Source organism: Hyla sarda, chromosome 5 (assembly GCF_029499605.1).
Source record: "Hyla sarda isolate aHylSar1 chromosome 5, aHylSar1.hap1, whole genome shotgun sequence".
NCBI lineage: Eukaryota > Metazoa > Chordata > Amphibia > Anura > Hylidae > Hyla > Hyla sarda.
In genome coordinates this window covers 139,049,618-139,069,212 of record NC_079193.1, presented here as the reverse complement: position 1 = coordinate 139,069,212, position 19,595 = coordinate 139,049,618, and the positions used below count along the sequence as shown (strand labels likewise).

The following is a 19,595-nucleotide window of genomic DNA, read 5'->3' as shown; positions in this document are numbered from 1 at the left end:
TAGGTAACACAATGTAGAGCCAGATGCCACCTGCACTTACCCCAACGTACGTTTCACGCTACTGCGCTTCGTCAGGGGAGGTGACGAAACGCAGTAGCGCGAAACGTACGTTGGGGTAAGTGCAGGTGGCATCTGGCTCATATCCAGGATGAGAGTAGCCTGTACATTTGGCTACTTACCTCTCTGTGGTTGTCAGGATTTGGCAGGCTGGAGGTGGATCCTCTGTGTCAGAGAGGGATTGGCGTGGACCGTGGCGGCGGACCGGTTCTAAGTTGCTACTGGTATTCACCAGAGCCCGCCGCAAAGCGGGATGGTCTTGCAGCGGCAAAGGCTCAACCTCTCTGACTGCTGAGATAGGTGCGGTACAAGGGATTAGGCAAGAGCAAGGTCGGACGTAGCAGAAGGTCAGGGCAGGCAGCAAGGATCGTAGTCAGGGGCAACGGCAAGAGGTCTGGAAAACTGGCTTGGGATACACAAGGAACGCTATCACTGGCACAATGGCAACAAGATCCGGCAAGGAAGTGAAGGGGAAGTGAGGTAATATAGGGAAGTGCACAGGTGAACACACTAATTAAAACCAGGCGCCAATCAGTGGCGCACTGGCCCTTTAAATCGCAAAGAGCCGGTGCGCGCGCGCCCTAGGGAGCGGGGCCGCGCGCCGGGACAGCACAGACGGGTAACGAATCTGGTAAGCTGGCAGGGATGCGCACTGCGAGCAGGCGCGTCCCGCATCGCGAATCGCATCCCGGCTAGGGACATTATCGCAGCGCTTCCGGTCAGCGGGTCTGACCGGGGCGCTGCGAACAGGAGAACGCTGCGAGCGCTCCGGGGAGGAGCGGGGACCCGGAGCACTCGGCGTAACAGTGGTGGTAAAGAAATTAAGATAATTGAGGTAAAGATAAACCAAAGAGGAAATATTCTCTTAGAGATGATCCAAAGAGATTCCCTATATCGGCCCTGAGAAAACAAGATAGTAAATATTGTTTCATTAAAATAACAAAAATAAAGGGAAAAAAAGTTTAAAGAAACATAATAAAGATCACATCCTCACCTGGTAATATGACTCCCAATGAGATAGATGTACTGTATAAAACTTTCAGAAGAACCCATCAAGATATCTGGGTCTTAAAACTACAGTAGCCATACTTTCAAAAAATAAATGAGAGACATATGCATCATTCAAGACACTATTCCACTTAATAATTGTGAATTCGGGTAGAAAAACAGACATGGTGCACATCTACAATCTTGTATAATGATCTGATTGCTTCTCAGCATAATATCAAAAACTAACAGGTTGTTAGTATACATTTTTGATCAAAAAGTACAAGCCCACTCGCCACGTCAAGGCCACCTATTTAGAGTGGGTCCCTAACGTCCCTAGCATAAAATGGCGCAGCGCCAGGCGGCGACCACCACCGCCGCGACACCAATGCCCACAGGGGGAACGACCCAACGGCAGAGCGGCCCCAATGCCACTCAAACCAGTCTATTGGCCGCACCCCCCGCAGACACGGCGCCACGGCAGCAACGGACACCGCACAGCACCACACCAGTGTGAACAAGGTGTAATGGCTCACTTACCATGCTCTCCCAGTCAGACTGGGAGGCTGCTAGGAAAGAAATGACCCATGTGTAGCTAACTACTACTTATATAGGGTTGGGCTGAGGGGGTGGGGAAGAGTGCAGACAACATGTTAAAAAAAAAAAAGAGGGGATAGAAATCACAGTGTGAATTCGGGTAGAAAAACAGACATGGTGCACATCTACAATCTTGTATAATGATCTGATTGCTTCTCAGCATAATATCAAAAACTAACAGGTTGTTAGTATACATTTTTGATCAAAAAGAACAAGCCCACTCGCCATGTCAAGGCCACCTATTTAGAGTGGGTCCCTAACGTCCCTAGCATAAAATGGCGCAGCGCCGGGCGGCGACCACCACCGCCGCAACACCAATGCCCACAGGGGGGAACGACCCACCGGCAGAGCGGCCCCAATGCCACTCAAACCAGTCTATGGGCCGCACCCCCCCGCAGACACGGCGCCACGGCAGCAACGGACACCGCACAGCACCACACCAGTGTGAACAAGGTGTAATGGCTCACTTACCATGCTCTCCCAGTCAGACTGGGAGGCTGCTAGGAAAGAAATGACCCATGTGTAGCTAACTACTACTTATATAGGGTTGGGCTGAGGGGGTGGGGAAGAGTGCAGACAACATGTTCAAAAAATTTTATGCTAGGGACGTTAGGGACCCACTCTGAATAGGTGGCCTTGACGTGGCGAGTGGGCTTGTACTTTTTGATCAAAAATGTATACTAACAACCTGTTAGTTTTTGATATTGTGCTGAGAAGCAATCAGATCATTATACAAGATTGTAGATGTGCGCTATGTCTGTATTCTACTCGAATTCATATTGTGATTTCTATCTTCCCCCTTTTTTTTTTTTTTTTTGAACATGTGCTGCACTCTTCCCCACCCCCCTCAGCCCAAACCTATATAGGTGGTAATTAGCCACACTAGGGCCATTTCACTCCTAGCTGCCTCCCAGTCTGACTGGGAGAGCAAGGTAAGTGAGCCATTACACCTTGTTCACACTGGTGTGGTGCGGGGCGGCGTCTGTTGCTGCTGTGGCGCTGTGTCTGCAGGCGGATGCGGCCTATAGACTGGTTTGAGAGGCATTGGGGCCGCTCTGCCAGTGGGTCGCTCCCCCCCCCCCCCCCATGGGCACCTGTGTCACGGCGGTGGTGGTCGCCGCCCGGTGCTACGCCATTTTATGCTAGGGACGTTAGGGACCCACTCTGAATAGGTGGCCTTGACGTGGCGAGTGGGCTTGTACTTTTTGATCAAAAATGTATACTAACAACCTGTTAGTTTTTGATATTGTGCTGAGAAGCAATCAGATCATTATACAAGATTGTAGATGTGCGCTATGTCTGTATTGTACTCGAATCCACTTAATAATTGCATCCATGGATAGAACAAGTAAAGGGTATACAGATAGAGCAGGCTTATACAGGGGTTGGTGGAGGACTGGCGGAGAGGCTATGTTCCTTTCGCGGTCTACCCGCTTTCTCACACAGGCTTGCCTGTTCCAGAAAGACATCAGCAACATCACAATGCCCCACTGGAGAGTATTGTGGTGCAGTTCGCTCCTCTCTACCCTGCCTTTGCAGTATTCTTCACGCAGGTGAGCACTTTGTGAGTTGGTGAAAATATGGGTGCTATAGGCAAAGACAAAGTAAATTATGCTGGGAGTTGGAATCATAAGCTTACTTTGTAAAGTGTCTGACTTGGTGAGAACTAGCCTCATCTTCACAGGTCAGATCTTGAGATACCCTGCCACCAGCATCTGCCAATGAGGAGACAGACACCTCCATCAGCATCAGCCTCCTCATTGGTTGATTATGTTGAGCTGCCTGGCGCCGTAGCGCAGGGAGGCCCCATGACCCTTTGTTGCCGGGAGGCCCCCATGAGTTGTCAGTCCACCCCTGCCAGAGCAGGATAGGTTTTCTATGGGAATTTTCTCCAGCTCTGGACAGTACCTGAAATGGACAGAGGTCTCAGCAGAGAGCACTGTGGTCAGACAGAAAAGCAATAAAAAAAAAAGAACTTCCTCTGTAGTATAAAGCAGCTGATAAGTACTGGAAGGATTAAGATTTTTAAATACAAGTAATTTACAAATCTGTTTTAACTTTCTGGCACCAGTTGATTTAAAAAAAAAAATTATTTCCACTGGAGTTCCCACTTAAAGGGCATGTATGTTAGAAACCTCTATAAATATCCCATATTAAAAGAGCACCCAACAATGTATTTTGTTTTTTACTTTTTTTGTTTTTTGTTTTGTACTTTGGTTTTGTGACACGATAGCCATAAGGATGTATGAAAGAAAATCTTCTTGTGGCAGCCAAGCAGCACTAACTCTGACTGTATGCATAGAAAGAGATTAGTGTATTGCTGAGAGGTCCTTGTTCAGCCTTCTCTTCTCTTGAACTAGGCTATATTCTCCCTTTAAAAGAATCTTGCAAAACTTTTGTTATGGGGCAACTGGCATGAGCCTAATAGGGGTTTTGGCCTTCCTCTGGATCAACACACAAATGTTTCTGGTTAAACTTGTTGGACTATTATCTTTTTTTAAAGACATGCTGAGATTAGGCACTTGAAACTTTACACTGACTTGACTTTAGACTACAACCTAACTTGAGACTGACTAGTCTTTAAACTAATTTGACTTTAGACTGACTAGAAGTGAGAGTGCGTACTTTAGGACTCTTCATGGTAGAGTATTCTCCCTCCCTCACCTACGTTTCCTTGGGTTACTCTGAGATGTCCTTGATCTGAGGATATCCAGAAGGGAAACCCCAGATGTTAGTCCATCACTTTGGTCAGGCCAGCACAGAAGATTCCCAAACCTAGTCACCTATTCCTTATTTTGCTAGAGGGCCCGTCATCTTTGCTCTTGTCTCTAAAGTATCCACTTGTGTTGGTACGACCCCTGTAGCAGGACACGCCAGAAAGGTACAGTTTGTTGCCTAGACCTGTATTATTGTAGTGGGAGGCAGCCTCCTACTGAAGGTATGGAAGATGCTGCTGAATGATATTCCCAAAAAAGAATTCCAGAGCCTAACTAAAAAAACATATGCTTTAGATCCCTCCCCTGTCTGGACTGCGGTGGAGACAGGACAGCCCTTCATGAGCTGAACGGTGGACATGTGACATGTTTTCAGCTTTACATAGTGCAGATATATACAGACTGTTCACCATTTTGCACTACATTTGGAGTGCATGCAAAATACATATAAGGATATGGAAAAATATGCTTGCATGATTAATAACACATAGACCTGACATTGAATTGGGGACTTTTGAGGCAACAACCACCCAATAATATTCATGCTAGTAAAAGGTGACCTTGCTTTGGAACAACCCATAACAAACCAGACATATATCCACATAAAAAATACAAATCAGAACATACCACTACAAATGGTGCATCAAATTATTACTTGCAGATGAAAGCACAAGAAAACAGTGGCTGCTATTCTCTTCTGTTCCATTGGTCCTGCCTTTTGGGGAACCCACTTCCTTGTGGGGTGGCCCCAACCATAGTGGTGGCCCCTCTTTTAATTTCTAGGGCAGGATAAAACAAAAACAGGTACGAGAGGGGGGGGGGGGGGGGGGTTGACACATCTATAGCAGAGTCTACAGTCACCTGCACAAGACATGCTATAGATGTCCCACCCCATTTTTGTTTTTCCCTGCACTAGAAATTAAAAGAGGTGGTTTTGCCCACCCTTATAAGAAAGGTAGAACCAGAGGGAAAGGTCGAGAAAATATGTGGCAGCACTGTTTTTCTCTTCCTCCATATCTCTCCATATCAGATACTATCTGTAGTGGTATGTTCTGATTTGTAGTTTTATGTGGATGTATGTCTGATATGTACTTTTAGTGAATTCTTTTTAAAAGTTAAGTTTTAATTATATGCTCCACAGTAGTTAGTTTCCATACTAGGTAGCCCCCCCCCCCCCACACCCAGGTAGGTAGCTAGTTAGTTGGGTTGCCAGATATGTAAGTAGGTAGCCAGCAAAGTAGTTAGGTAGCCAGGTATGTAGGTAGTTAGCTAGCTAGGTAGATAGTAAGGTATGTAGGTAGTTAGGTAGCCATGTATGTAGGTAGCTAGCTAGGTAGATAGTCAGGTATGTAGGTAGTTGGGTAGCCAGGTATATAGGTAGCTAGCTAGGTAGTTAGGCAGTCAGGTATGTAGGCAGCTAGCTAGGTTGTTAGGTAGCCAGGTAGAAAGTCAAGTATGTAGGTAGCTATACACATTAAAACACCATAATAATGCCCCAATATTAATAAATAAAATATACAAACAATATCAAGTTTATTCAAACGACTACAAATTGAAACACGTAAAATGCTCCTAAGAGCAACACTGCACGAGGGGGCATAATATGTACACGATTAGTGATCTTATGTTTGACAAAATGAGTGATGGCTGCTACCCAATCCATCCATAGCACCCTCATGATCAATATACAATCATGCTGAAAAAGAAATTGTGCACCGATGGACAACAGGTGCTATGTATGCCTGAAGGAATAGAAGTATAAGTGAAATCAAATTACCAATCCACAATACTAACCAATAAATATGAGCTGTACAGGTACACATGAGGGAGAGAAAGGCTAAGTTCACATGTTGGAATTTCCGTGCAGAATTCCGATTGGAATGTCCGCACGGAAATTCTGTTGTAGCAGACTCTGTCCTGTTGAATTCAATTGGATTCTGCTGTGCCGTGCACACTGCAGAATTTCCGAGCCATATGCTTCTGGCATGGAAATTCCATTTCCCATGTCCACACAAAGAATGAACACATTCATTCTTTGTGTGGAAACTGCACTGAATGTATAGCTGCCTATGACATGGTGCATTCCTGTGTGGTCCTAGCGCCTGCATATTATGTAGACGCCTGCACTCCCCGGAATGTCCGCACAGAGATCCTCCTTCTGATATGTAAACATAGCCAAAGAGATACTAAAGTAGTAAAGCAGTCACGCCCCCTCCCATAGACTTGCATTGAGGGGGCATGGCATGACATCATATGGGGCGGAGTCGTGGCATCACAATCTCACGTCACCATGGTCGTGAGGCGTTAGGATGAGAGCCTCCAGCGCTGCCGGAAGCCGCAACAGGTGGGTGCTGAAGCCGAGATCCCGTGGGGTCCCCAGCGGCGGGACCTCCTTTAAAAGTACCATACTCAACATAAAATGTCACAGACAGGCATATGTGAATAGCTATATGATCCAACAAAGTAGCATATATAGTTACATAGTTACATAGTTAGTATGGTTGAAAAAAGACATACGTCCATCAAGTCCAACCAGGGGATTGAAGGGAAGGGTTTAAGGGGATAAGGGAAAGGGATGTAGTTTTATAATTCTGCATAAGCATTAATGTTATTTTGTTTTAGGAATGTATCTAACCCTGTTTTAAAGCTGTTAATTGTTCCTGCTGTGACCTGCTGTAAGCATGAGCATTTCACTGTTACTACACACAAAATATTCAAGTGCATGGACTGACTAGCTGTCTAATAGCTTCTATGTATCATACTCGTACTGTACCGTACTGCTCTGGGCCAGAACTAACTGCTAGCAGGTCCGTTGGGGTCAGCACATCACAGGGACCATGGAGAAGCAGTGATCAGCATGGGAACAAGGGCATTAGCAGGGCAGCTGCTGGGGACTGAGGTAGGTTCCTTCTTTACAACCTTGTAGAAATGTATTTTCCCTGGACAACTTCTTTAGTTTAGAATTTACAATTTCTCTCTATCTTGACCGATCTGATGTCTCCAATGCTTTTTATTAATTTCCTCTGGTATTGTTCCTATTCTTTCCAAGATTCTGCATTATCAGTGTCATTGCTTCTGCTGGTTGTGTGATTCCTCCCTTGGGCCTTTGATGATTTTTTAACTAAAAGCTTTCATGTTTAACCAATAGAATAAATTCTTTTTAGCCATCTGCTAGCCCATTCAGCACGTTTTCCTTGTGCAGTAGTAAGAAGGCAGCAGCGGTACATGCCTATACAAGCTATCCTAAGCTGTCTGGATATGAGCTCCTCCTTCTCATGCTTCATGTGTAAGCAGCCCAGGCTTTCTGCTTCAGCTCACTTCTATCCTGATCACCAGGGCTGACAGCCACACTTCCATGTCCCATACCTCCAGGCTTTTTTTACTATAAAGGGAGAACACAATTCAACCACACGCTGTGCACTACTGCAAAAAGCAATTCTAGTCAAAATACAACTTGCCTGGAAGGAGAGACATACAGACTGGATTATTATAAGGAAATCTACAGGATGATAAACCAAGCATTTACGTTGAACTTATCATGAAGGCATACACACACAGGAGGAGAAAAACAGTAGCAGCCAGTGGTCAATGAGATGCTACACATTCCTCTTTAACTAAAGACGACATAGTTTTTAGTCAGTATATCCTAGAGAAAATGATTCCTCCAAGCGACACCATGGGAGACAGCGTGGAAAAAGATGATGAACTTGGAAACACCGAACAGCCTCACTCTCCAGCTTCCACCAGTAGCCAAGAATCAAAGGTATTTCCTTTTGTCTTTTGACTTGTCGTAGTGGCCCTACAGGTTGCTACTCTAGAAAGGGTGAAAGCTAGTGTGAAAAATTCTACATGTGTTCTTAACCTGACCCAATGTCTTTGATGTACTGTGACAATGATTTGCTTCAGAATTGTCTTAGGAATGCTACATATAGATGTTCAATGAATACAGGGAAACCTCTCCAAAAGACCCCCTCTTTGAGAAGATTACCCCCTTACCCAGACCAGATTTTAGTTCCTCATTTAATAAGCGTTCTTTGAGAAGATCAAAGACCACTTCCCTAGACCAAAGACCACTTTCACTTTTTGTAAAATTTAGGGTGGTTATCTCAAAGAGGTTTCACTGTATATTGTAAGCTAATGGTATACTACCTGCAAGATGTCTGAATATTCGAGTGACGTTCCTCGTTCCTAACTTTCGCTTTTACTTTATGTTATTGCTTTATCAGCAATTGGTATGCAATTGTTGGAATCCCTTCTTTTGTACAATGATGATAAGCCAACAGGGTTGGGGGTTTCCAATGCCGCCTTGCAGATGGTGGTAGCAGAGGTCAGGTGCTGTTTATGACAGCCTGTATTTAGTGGATCTATTTCACACACAAGCTGTTGATGCCCATTGAAACACAGCAACAATCTTGTAAAGGGTGCTTGTATTTTACTCATATCGCATGTAAAGAATGAGAACCCTGCAGATTATCAGATAATCTTAGAAGACATTTCCACACTTAACATTTTAAGGGTATAAGGTGTCAGATTTTTCATCTGAATGCAGTATGCATTAATCCCTGTACATGCTGTTGAATAAAAACCTGTTTAGATTTACGGGTAAGACTTTCACTCACTGAAATTTCTGCAACAAAACCACCATGTGTGAGCAAACTCTAATATGGAATAAATAAAGATACAATTTACTAATATAGGTAATGCTGATTTGGGACAGAGATCAGGAAATTGTGCAGCACGTATAGACATAGATATGTATTTTATGATAGCTACATGAATATATATATATATATATATATATATATATTTGTAAAATACATTTACCATTAAATGTAACATGGGACAACATTTTTCTTAAAATGCATACCTTCCCTATTTTGGAGATATAATTCGGAACTTTAGGCTTTTAAATCACTCTGGGTACAGCTTTGAAATAAAGTGTGTACAGCAGGCATATGCAATGCAAGGTGAGGAGTTGGCATGGAATGTTCTTTTCTGTATGCCAAGGATGTCTTCGACTTAGATCCGCTTCTATGTGCAGTGATGAAGTGTTATCCCAGGAACCCTGACTTGCTGTGTAGTCTTGATGCTGTGTGTTCATTCTTACTAGTCAGGTGCAAATGTTCGTGTTTATGCTGCTCAACCAGGACATTAACAGTAAAAGTTCTTGGTACTAAAGGGGCAGTGGAAACATTTTGGAACAATATCAAGTTCTGCAGTCACTGTGTAAACACTGCCTACTTTTTCAATAACTGTTTCAAATAATGATGTGTTCAAGGCAAAACTGAATTGTGGGCCTATTGTAAGTATACGCATGAGAAGGACTCTAAAATAAGACTAGGAAAGTGATCAAAAACTCTATTAGGTTACTTAAGTACTTGTCCACAATTTAGTGTTAAAGCACCTGCCATACACATGTCCGTCCACCCTGATGTATGTCTGTACTATGCCATGCTTTATGATACCAGTTAAGAATAACTTCTGGGAGGGAATCTTTAGCTGCAGGTGCTTCCAAAGGTACTTGTGTTTAAAGGGTACCTCTCATCAAAAAAACTTTTGATATATTATAGATTAATGTTTGCAGAATAACTTTACAATTGCATGTTATTAAAAAATATGCTTCTTTCTATTTAATTTTCCACTTTGAAGAAATGACCACTAGGGGTCTCCCTACCGGTCCTGTCAGCAAGCATTTCAGACTCATGCTGGAGTCCTAAACACTACGAGCTGCCAGTCTGCTTTGTTCACAAAGGAGAACACTCAGAGCTGCCAGCCTGCTTTGTTCACAGCCTGTTTGGCTGTGAACAAAGCAGGCTGGCAGCTCTGAGTGTTTAGGACTCCAGCATGAGTCAGAAATGCTTGCTGACAGGACTGATCAGGAAAAATACAATAGAAAGAAGCATATTTTTCATTAACATGCTATTGGAAAGTTATTCAACATTCATTAATCTAAAATATATCAAAAGTTTATTTGATGAGAGGTACCCTTTAATAACTAGACTTTATAAGCATCTACATATTGTGTATTGTAATTGGTGCAGTCTTATGGGGAAGATAGGGAGGGATGTATTAATGCTTTCACCAGAAAACTAGTGTAAAACTAGTTGCAAATGTTTGGACATGTCTTTGCAAAACACAGGAAATGTCACAAATATGCAGTGGTTCAAAAAGTAGCGACAATGTTTCATTAAAACTACTCAAAAAACATTGATAAATGAGTTCTGGCCGCAGTTCATAAAAAAGATGCCCAGGAGTTAGAAACAGTACAAAGAGAAATGGCATGATAAGTGATAAGTCACAGGGAGAAAATAATTAGAGATGAGCGTATTGAAGCTGATGAACACAAATTTGTTCCAAAGTTCATGAAAAATTTGATTTGCAACGAATGCGAATATCGCCGCGGTTCTATCTCGCAAATCGCTTCATTAAACTCCATTTACTGCGGTCCAGGCTCCAGGGCATCTAAAATGGCGGATCCACATGTCAGTACATGGGGCAAGGAATCCTGGGAAGGCCGGAAGGCAAGGCGGGATGACCCTGAATCACATGCAGGATGCAGCCCATCAGCAGCCAGTCCCCCCCGTGATGTCACAGCCCTATATACTCGGCAGCCATATTCTGGCTCGTAATTTCATTCATTACACTGCAGAGAGATAGCATGGACATCGCTGTGAGTGTGTTACACAGAAAAGCTTGTTGCAGCAGCGTTTCACCTCTTAGTCACCTCAGCCTTCTGTAGGACACAGAACACAGCGTTTTTGCACATATATTAATTCGTACTGCAGCGATTAACCTCTCAGTCACTGTGAACAGCATTGTATTACAAGAGAGGGGCAGATAGCTGTCTGTTGCCTCAGCTGCAGAAACATTTTCAGAGGAGGGAGAAATAATTTTATAGGGCAAATCTGTGTCTTTGTTCCACAACAACTGGTCTGCTAGTTATACTAGTCTGTAGACAGTATAATCCATACCCAGCAGTCCATTCCTAATAGTATTTTAGAGAGAATCTTTTTGCAATTTTGGGTTTAGTACAGTGACTGTGAGTTTCTGCTGGTGTGCAATTTTTTTTGCGTACATTAGCACATTTTTCTGCCCTCATAAGTGCATACCACATACGTACATCGAAGTAGAGTACTATTTTAAACCTGTTAATCTGTCAAGGGCCTAGATACTGTGAGAGTCCAGGCAAAATACTCACCGGCTGGTGTTTTTACTGAAATACTTTTTTAGGTGTACTGTAAAGCATTTTTCTGCCCTCATAAGTGCATACCACATACGTACATCTAAGTAGTGTACTATTTTAAACCTGTTAATTTGCCAAGGGCCTTGATACTGTGAAAGGACAGTCAAAAGTACACACCTGCTGCTGTTCTAGACAAATACTGTTTTAAGCGTAGTGAAGCGTATTGTACTCATATACGCACTAAGTGTGTAAGGCAGAGAAATGCCAGGATTTGCACAGAGGAGTGGCAGAGGCCTAAATTCATCAGGCAGAGGTTGCAGCAGACTAGGGGCAAGTGGCAGCAGGAGTCGCAGTGAGAGGCCTGAGCTCCAGGTATCAGCTAGCAGTCATATCTCAACCAGCAACCCATCTGCCGGTCATCCGCTTAATCACAAGTGACCTTTGATACTCCCAGTCAGTGGGTTCCTCAGACACAACCCTCAGTTGGCATGGCCCGGGAGCATTCACTGTCCTTTCATTGACTCTGTCCTTTGCCGTTCCCTCCCCTAAAGAAGTATCTTATGCTGTGGGATGAGCTCCACTATTCACTGAGGACGATCTAATAGAGGACAGTCAGCAGCTACTGCCCAGCCAAGAAGTGAAGAAGACATCTGCCGCTTCCCACGCTAGGTGGGCAAGTAGTGATGTGGAGAGTGATGTGGGAGGCGGTGTTGCCAGGGTTCAGGGTCCTGAAGCAGACACTGTTGAGGAAACTGAGGAGGACATCAGTGACGTGCAGACACTTGTTGATGATGATGAAGCTGATCGCAATTGGGAGCCAGGTATAGAAGGGGTGTAATAATTATCAGGAGAAAAGAGTTGCAGGTTGCCCATGAGACAGCAGCTGAGACAGCAAGGTGGTAGCATGGTTGTCAGTCAGCATGGTGGCACAAGTAGAAATTCTGGAGCCAAACGTGCCCGGGGGAGACCACCTGCTTCAGGGCAGCCTACCTTCCCGGAAGGTAGTGGAACAGGGGTTCCTGGAAAAGGCGTCAGTAGCAGTCGATCTCATGCTTCTGCCAACTACTGACTGTGGCATTCAGCCACTATATGGTCTCCTCATGCTTTAGCCACCTCCAGGCTGTGCCATTCAGGCACTATATGGTCTTCCCATGTTGCCACAAACTCCAGGCAGTCATTCAGCCACTATATGGTCTCCTCCAGGCTCTGTCATTGTGCTACCATGTTAGATTTGGTCCTTTGTGCCCAAACGCCAGGGTCCTGGGATACTAAAACTTGGGAGTTAAAATTTCAGCAACTATATGGTCTCTTCATGCTTCAGCCACCTCCAGGCTGTGCCATTCAGACACTATATGGTCTCCTCATGCTTCAGCCAACTCCAGGCTGTGCCATTCAGACACTGTATGGTCTCCTCATGCTTCAGCCAACTCTAAGCTGTGTCATTCAGACACTATATGGTCTCCCCATGCCGCCACAAACTCCAGGCAGTCATTCAGCCACTATATGCTCTCATACTGGTGCCACCTCCAGGCCTCCTGTCACCTCCTGTCATTGTGCTGCCATGTAACATGTGAATCATTGTTAGATTTGGTCCTTTGGACCCACACGCCGGGGCCCGGGACCCTAAAACTTGGGAGTTAAAATTTCAAACTCAAAATCCTCAATTTCAGTTTAAAAAATCTTAAATTTAAATTTAAAAATCTTAAATTTCAATGGTCCCTTCATGCTTCTGCCAACTTCAGGCTCTGCCATTCAGCCACTACATGGTCTCCTCATGCTTCAGGCAACTCCAGGCTGTGTCATTCAGCCACTATGTGGTCTCCTCATGCTTCAGCCACCTCCAGGCTGTGCCATTCTGCCACTTTATAATCTCCTCATGCTTCAGCCACCTATAGTCTGTGCCATTAAGCCACTTTAGGGTCTCCTCATGATTCAGCCACCTCCGGGCTGTGTCATTCAGCCAATATATGGTTTACTGATGCTGCTGGGCCTGGGCCTGAGCCTAACATTTTTTATGGTAGCCCTAGCTACTAGTACTACCATAAATCTTCAATTTAAATTTCAAAATTCCTCTTTCTTAGGGATTGTGAAGCCCTAGTGTCTACTCATGCTGCTGCCAGCTCCAGGCTGTGTCATTCAGCAACTATATGGTCTCCTCATGCTGCCAACACCTCCGCACTGTGTAATTTATCCACTATATGGTCGCCTTATGCTGCCAACACCTCCATGCCGTGTCATTCAGCCACTATATGGTCTCCTCATACTTCAGCCACATCCAAGCTGTGTCATTCAGCCACTATATGGTCTCCTCATTCTGCCAACACCTCCACGCTGTGTAATTCAGCCACTATATGTTCTCCTCATGCTGCCAACACCTCCACGCTGTGTCATTCAGCCACTATATGGTCTCCTTATGCTTCAGCCACATCCAAGCTGTGTCATTCAGCAACTATATGGTCTCCCCAGGCTGCCAACACCTCCACGCTGTGTCATTCAACCACTATATGGTCTCCTCATGCTGCCAACACCTCCATGTGGTGTCTTTTAGCCACTATATGGTCTCCTCATGCTGCCAGCACCTCTACGCTGTGTCATTCAGCCACTATTTGCGAATGCTTGTAATCTGCATGTCATAGTGAATAACAGTATTATTTCACTACCCCAGCACACTCCATATGTGTGTTAGAACAAAGCAAAGTGTTCTACGCCCCTATTGAGGCTCTCTGTAGGCCAGAAATAACCGTTTTTAAAGGGTTACTCCACTCCCAAGCGTCCAGAACATTGAGTTCCTGAACGCTGTGTGCGGGCTTCCGTGTTCACGCCGGCCTCCTCGTGACATCACACCTTGTCATGTGATGTCACATCCCGCCCCCTCAATGCAAGTCTATGGGAGGGGGTGTGATGGCAGTCACGCCCCCCTTCCCATAGACTTTCATTGAGGGGGCAGTCCATGACATCATGAGGGGGTGGGCATGAACACGGAAGCCCGCACACAGCATTAAGGAACTCAATGTTTCGGACACTGGAGATCGGAGTAACCCTTTAACCCCTTAACGACGCAGGACGTATATTTACGTCCTGCGAAGGCTCCCGCGATATGAATTGGGATGGCGCCGCAATCCTGCATCATATCGCGTCGGTCCCAGCGCCAATCAACGGCCGGGACCCGCGGCTAATACCACACATCGCCGATCGCGTATTAACCTTAAAGTGAAACTGAAAGTGACCCGGCTGCTCAGTCGGGCTGTTCGGGACCGTCGAGGTGAAATTGCGGCGTCCCGAACAGCTGACCGGACACCGGGAGGGCCCTTACCTGCCTCCCGGGTGTTCGATCGGCGAATGACTGCTCCGTGCCTGAGATCCAGGCAGGAGCAGTCAAGCGCCGATAACACTGATAACAGGCGTGTTAATACACGCCTGTGATCTGTGTAAGAGATCAGTGTGTGCAGTGTTATAGGTCCCTATGGGACCTATAACACTGCAAAAAAAAAAAAAAAAGTGTTAATAAAGGTCATTTAACCCCTTCCCTAATAAAAGTTTGAATCACCCCCTTTTCCCATAAAAAAAATAAACAGTGTAAAAAAATAAATAAATAAACATATGTGGTATCGCCGCGTGCGTAAATGTCCGAACTATAAAAATATATCATTAATTAAGCCGTACGGTCAATGGCGTACGCGTAAAAAAATTCCAAAGTCCAAAAAGCGTATTTTGGTCACTTTTTATACCATTAAAAAATGAATAAAAAGTGATCAAAAAGTCTGATCAAAACAAAAATCATACCGATAAAAACTTCAGATCACGGCGCAAAAAATGAGTCCTCATACCGCCCCGTACGTGGAAAAATAAAAAAGTTATAGGGGTCAGAAGATGACATTTTTAAACGTATAAATTTTCCTGCATGTAGTTATGATTTTTTCCAGAAGTGCGACAAAATCAAACCTATATAAGTAGGGTATCATTTTAACCGTATGGACCTACAGAATAATGATAAGGTGTAATTTTTACCGAAATATGCACTGCGTAGAAACGGAAGCCCCCAAAAGTTACAAAATGGCGTTTTTTTTTTTCAATTTTGTCGCACAATGATTTTTTTTTCCGTTTCGCCGTGCATTTTTGGGTAAAATGACTAATGTCACTGCAAAGTAGAATTGGTGACGCAAAAAATAAGCCATAACATGGATTTTTAGGTGGAAAATTGAAAGGGTTATGATTTTTAAAAGGTAAGGAGGAAAAAACGAAAGTGCAAAAACGGAAAAACCCGGAGTCCTTAAGGGGTTAATATAGATTCACTGCAAATAAATTCGACCCGAATCAAATTCTTTCGGAAAATTTGGCCGAATCGAATTTTTCAAATGTTTTCTCATCCCTAAATAATTTTATTTAGCTGAGAAAAGAGACATCTAAGAGAGTTTAAATAACTTGTATAGTAAATAAATAGCCTGAACAAAAAATATGCTGAAAATTCCCTCAAAAGACAATCCTTCCTCCTGGAGTAAGGCTGGGTTCATATATGTCCTACCTCCAGCATAGGTGAACGCAGCTTAAATCTCGTGACAACTGATGCCGCAACTGATGACAATGTGCATCAGTTGTCATCAGTTGGATGGCATCTGGCATCAAAATTGGGATGCTGGATGACTGTGAACTGTCCCAATCAAATGAATGGGATCAGTTCTAGCATCTGAATCCTCCCCTGCACGAGTACCCATTACCCTGTCTGTGTTAATCAGCTTGCAGAGATTGAAGCATTATACTTCTTGAATAAAGGACCGAGCTGCTTTTGACAAGCTACTATCCCAGTGTGGTGAGTGCATTCATTTCTCTACTATACAAGGACTGTACCACTATGACTTGCTGTCAGTGAATAGCACCCCACACCACACCTGTATTTTCCTAATTGCTCCCTGACTAAGCAGGCTAGCAGTGCATAGTGCATCTCCTTCATTTACTCCGTTCTCGCATCAGTGTCCCTCCGGTGCAGGACAACTGATATATGTGAACCCAGCCTAACAACGGTTTGAAAAAAGGTGACAAGACTGAAAATCGGTGAAACAGTCTACATCAGGAGCTGTCTCAGCAAAAACAGTATTTCAAAAAAGGATTGAATTTCATTTCTTTGAACAAAGTGACATCGGCACGTATTTATATTAGGTTGAACTCGATGGACTTTTTTTTTCCACCTTACAAACTATGTTACTATATGTATACCGTTCTGGATTGAATGTTAATCCGGTCTGATCAATACCATGGAGCAGTTTTTTTTTTATTTAAAAAAGGGCTCTACATACTTAAATGTTGGGATGCAGAAGGACCCTTTTAGAATCAATGGAGTCTATCCAGCTCCATTCATGTCTGTTTTGTAATCATTTTTCATGTTGTGCTCCTATGACAGAGCAGAGATACAAAAATTACAAAGCAGATGTGCACAGGGCTTTAGTGATTAGATACATACAAGGATGGACCATTAGAATGTAGAATAGTCACATTCTTTACTAGCAATTTTACATAAATCATTAGTACAAGAAAATATGAGAAAAATGTGAAAAAAAATGTGTAATGTATTTTATTAGAAAAAAAAGCTTATTTCCTCACTTACCAGGCTTTGTTCCGTGCCCTGCCGCAACCTCATCATTTACACTGAAAAAATTGCTAAAATGCATCTTTAGAGTAGGGTCACACATACATATTTTGCTGCATATTTACTGCTGCATATTTTCTTACCCATTGAAGTCAATACATAGCAATATCAGCTGCAATATGCAGCAAAATACTGCACATGTGAGCGTACCCGAAGGGCACGTACACGTGTATTTTACTGCAGATTTTCTGCTGCTGATTTTCCTACCCATTAAAATCATTGAAAATCTGCTGCATAATATGCACATGTGAACATGTGGCTCGTTCACAAGGGCGGATTTGATTGCGAACTTGCAGTATGTTTCCCGCTGTGAGTTTAAATGGGGCCGAGCTCTCCATGGGCTGTCTGCAGCAGATTTTCGGCAGCGGAATTTCCGCTGTGGAACATCTGCCTCGGACCCCAATGAAGTAAATGGGAAATTCCACTGATGAAAAACTATCATAGACTGCTTGTGGAGAGCCCACCCTCATTTAAACTCGCAACGGGAAACTGACAACCTCACACTCACATGGGCGAAAGGGGTCTCTTGAATATATTGAGGTGGGCAGGCATATGAGAGCAGAGGGGAAGGAGACAGGAAAGCTGGGTATGCCGAGTCCTGCCTCCAATGCACCGAACCGAAGATAAACATATTAGCAATGGTGGCTAATACATTGTATATCTCCGGGATGATAGCAAAGATCTGGGTGAGTGATAAACGGTTTTATTCTGGTGAACCAGCTGTCAGTTTCCATTGAAAGGTATCTGTGTTAAAGTTTCGACAACTTGCCTGGACTAACCTTGACTGTAACTAACCACTAACTGGAGGTCTCCCTGATGGGATTGAGTTTTTGCCTTGCTTTATTAAATCGTATGAAATATGCACAGTACATTCCATCAATACTGAGCGCCAAGGGTTTATTTACATGCTGTCCCTCTGTACATGGATGTGAAAAGGACATTGTATATATTTATGTCATCTGTAGAATTATGTAAATGTAATTTCATCACACAGCCAAATGTAATGACTGCCAGGTAGACATACTTCTCCTAGTTGTGGTGCTATGAGATCAGTGTCTGGGAAAGAGCTGCATCTTATATTAAAGGGGTATTCCAGGATTTTTTGTTCTTTAGGCTTTGAGCCCATTATATAATATTGTGTAATATGTTTCTATTACCTCTGTGTGCCACTTTACCTTGCTGCCAGAGGCAATGGGGGAGATGGGAGTAACCTGTGTAGAGAAAATGTTGACCAGTTGCCCATAGCAACTAATCAGATTGCTTCTTTCATTTTTAAAAGAAAATTAAAGAAGTGATCTGATTGGTTGTTATAAGCCACTCAGCAACTTTTCCTCTGGACAGGTTTTGATAAATATGCGCCTATATGTCATAAAGGAGTACTCCTGGATCTGAAAATGTATCCCCTAGCCTAAGGATCTCCCATACGGGGCCCCAGCAGTCCGCTGGGAGGGGGCGTGTTGACCACCACATGAAGCTGTGTCACACACACATCCTCAATACAGCGCTATGGCTCTCCCATAGCATTGTATTGAAGGGGGGGAGATGTCAGCCATGTGGCCTATGATATTGTCTTTGGCTGCATGGAATGCTGGGAAAGGACACAGACAACAGTAAAATAAAAGACTTGCACTACAGCCCTTTCGGGTGTGGGCCCTGTGCATGAAAATGGGATAAAGTTGTGCATGGAGGTAATAGAAGCTCTTTTAACAGTGTTTTAACTTACCACTATGGGCTCAAAGACTGAAGAAAAGAATCCTAGTATACCCCTTTAACCCCTTAAGGACAATGGACGTACTCCTACGCCCCCGTTTCCGAGTCCTTAAGGACCGTAGGAGTACGTCCTGTCCATTCCCGGCCCCCCGCCGCTAGCCGGAGGGGAGCCGGTGCCCGATGCCTGCTGAAATCGTTCAGCAGGCATCGCGGCATATCGCCCAGGGGGGTCATTATGCCCCCCCATGTCGGCGATGGCCGCAGATTGCTGGACAATTCAGTCCAGCTATTTGCGGCGATTCCGGGTAAATCGGGTCTCCAGTGACCCGGTGACCCGGAATTACTGGCTGATCAGCCTGCAGGGGTGAGGTGGCACTGGTGCCACCTCATGATCGCCCTGATTCGTCGGCCGGATTCCCGGCCGACCAATCAGGGCGCCTGCTGCGGGTGTCACTCCCACACCCGCTCCGCCCCTCTTCCGGAGGACGTGAGCGGGTGCGGGACGTGCACCCCTGGTGCTGGGGACCCCGATCCCCGGCGTTAATGTTGGGATCGGGGCCCTAGGAGCGACGGCGGCGGGACTGACCTGCAGCGTCGATCAAGCAGCAGCAGGAGGTGAGTGATAGCCTCCTGCTGTTGCTTAGCAACAGCTCCCAGCATGCAAAAAGGGCATGCTGGGAGCTGTAGTTATGCAACAGGAGGAGGC

The 19,595-nt window shown here is 44.5% G+C and overlaps 1 protein-coding gene across 2 annotated transcripts in view; it reads left to right on the top strand.

Moving 5' to 3' along the window:
- Positions 1-7,137: 7,137 nt before the first annotated feature.
- The window catches only part of STAC (SH3 and cysteine rich domain), a 288,021-nt gene continuing 275,563 nt past the window's right edge, over positions 7,138-19,595 (top strand). Inside the window, exon 1 of one of the 2 annotated variants that reach the window (XM_056520385.1) lies at positions 7,138-7,254. In XM_056520385.1, the coding sequence (XP_056376360.1) occupies positions 7,213-7,254 (42 nt within the window). In that variant the 5' untranslated portion in view covers positions 7,138-7,212. Of the gene's footprint in view, positions 7,255-7,613; positions 8,119-19,595 lie in introns of those variants that run through there. The other variant, XM_056520384.1, reaches the window with a different exon arrangement.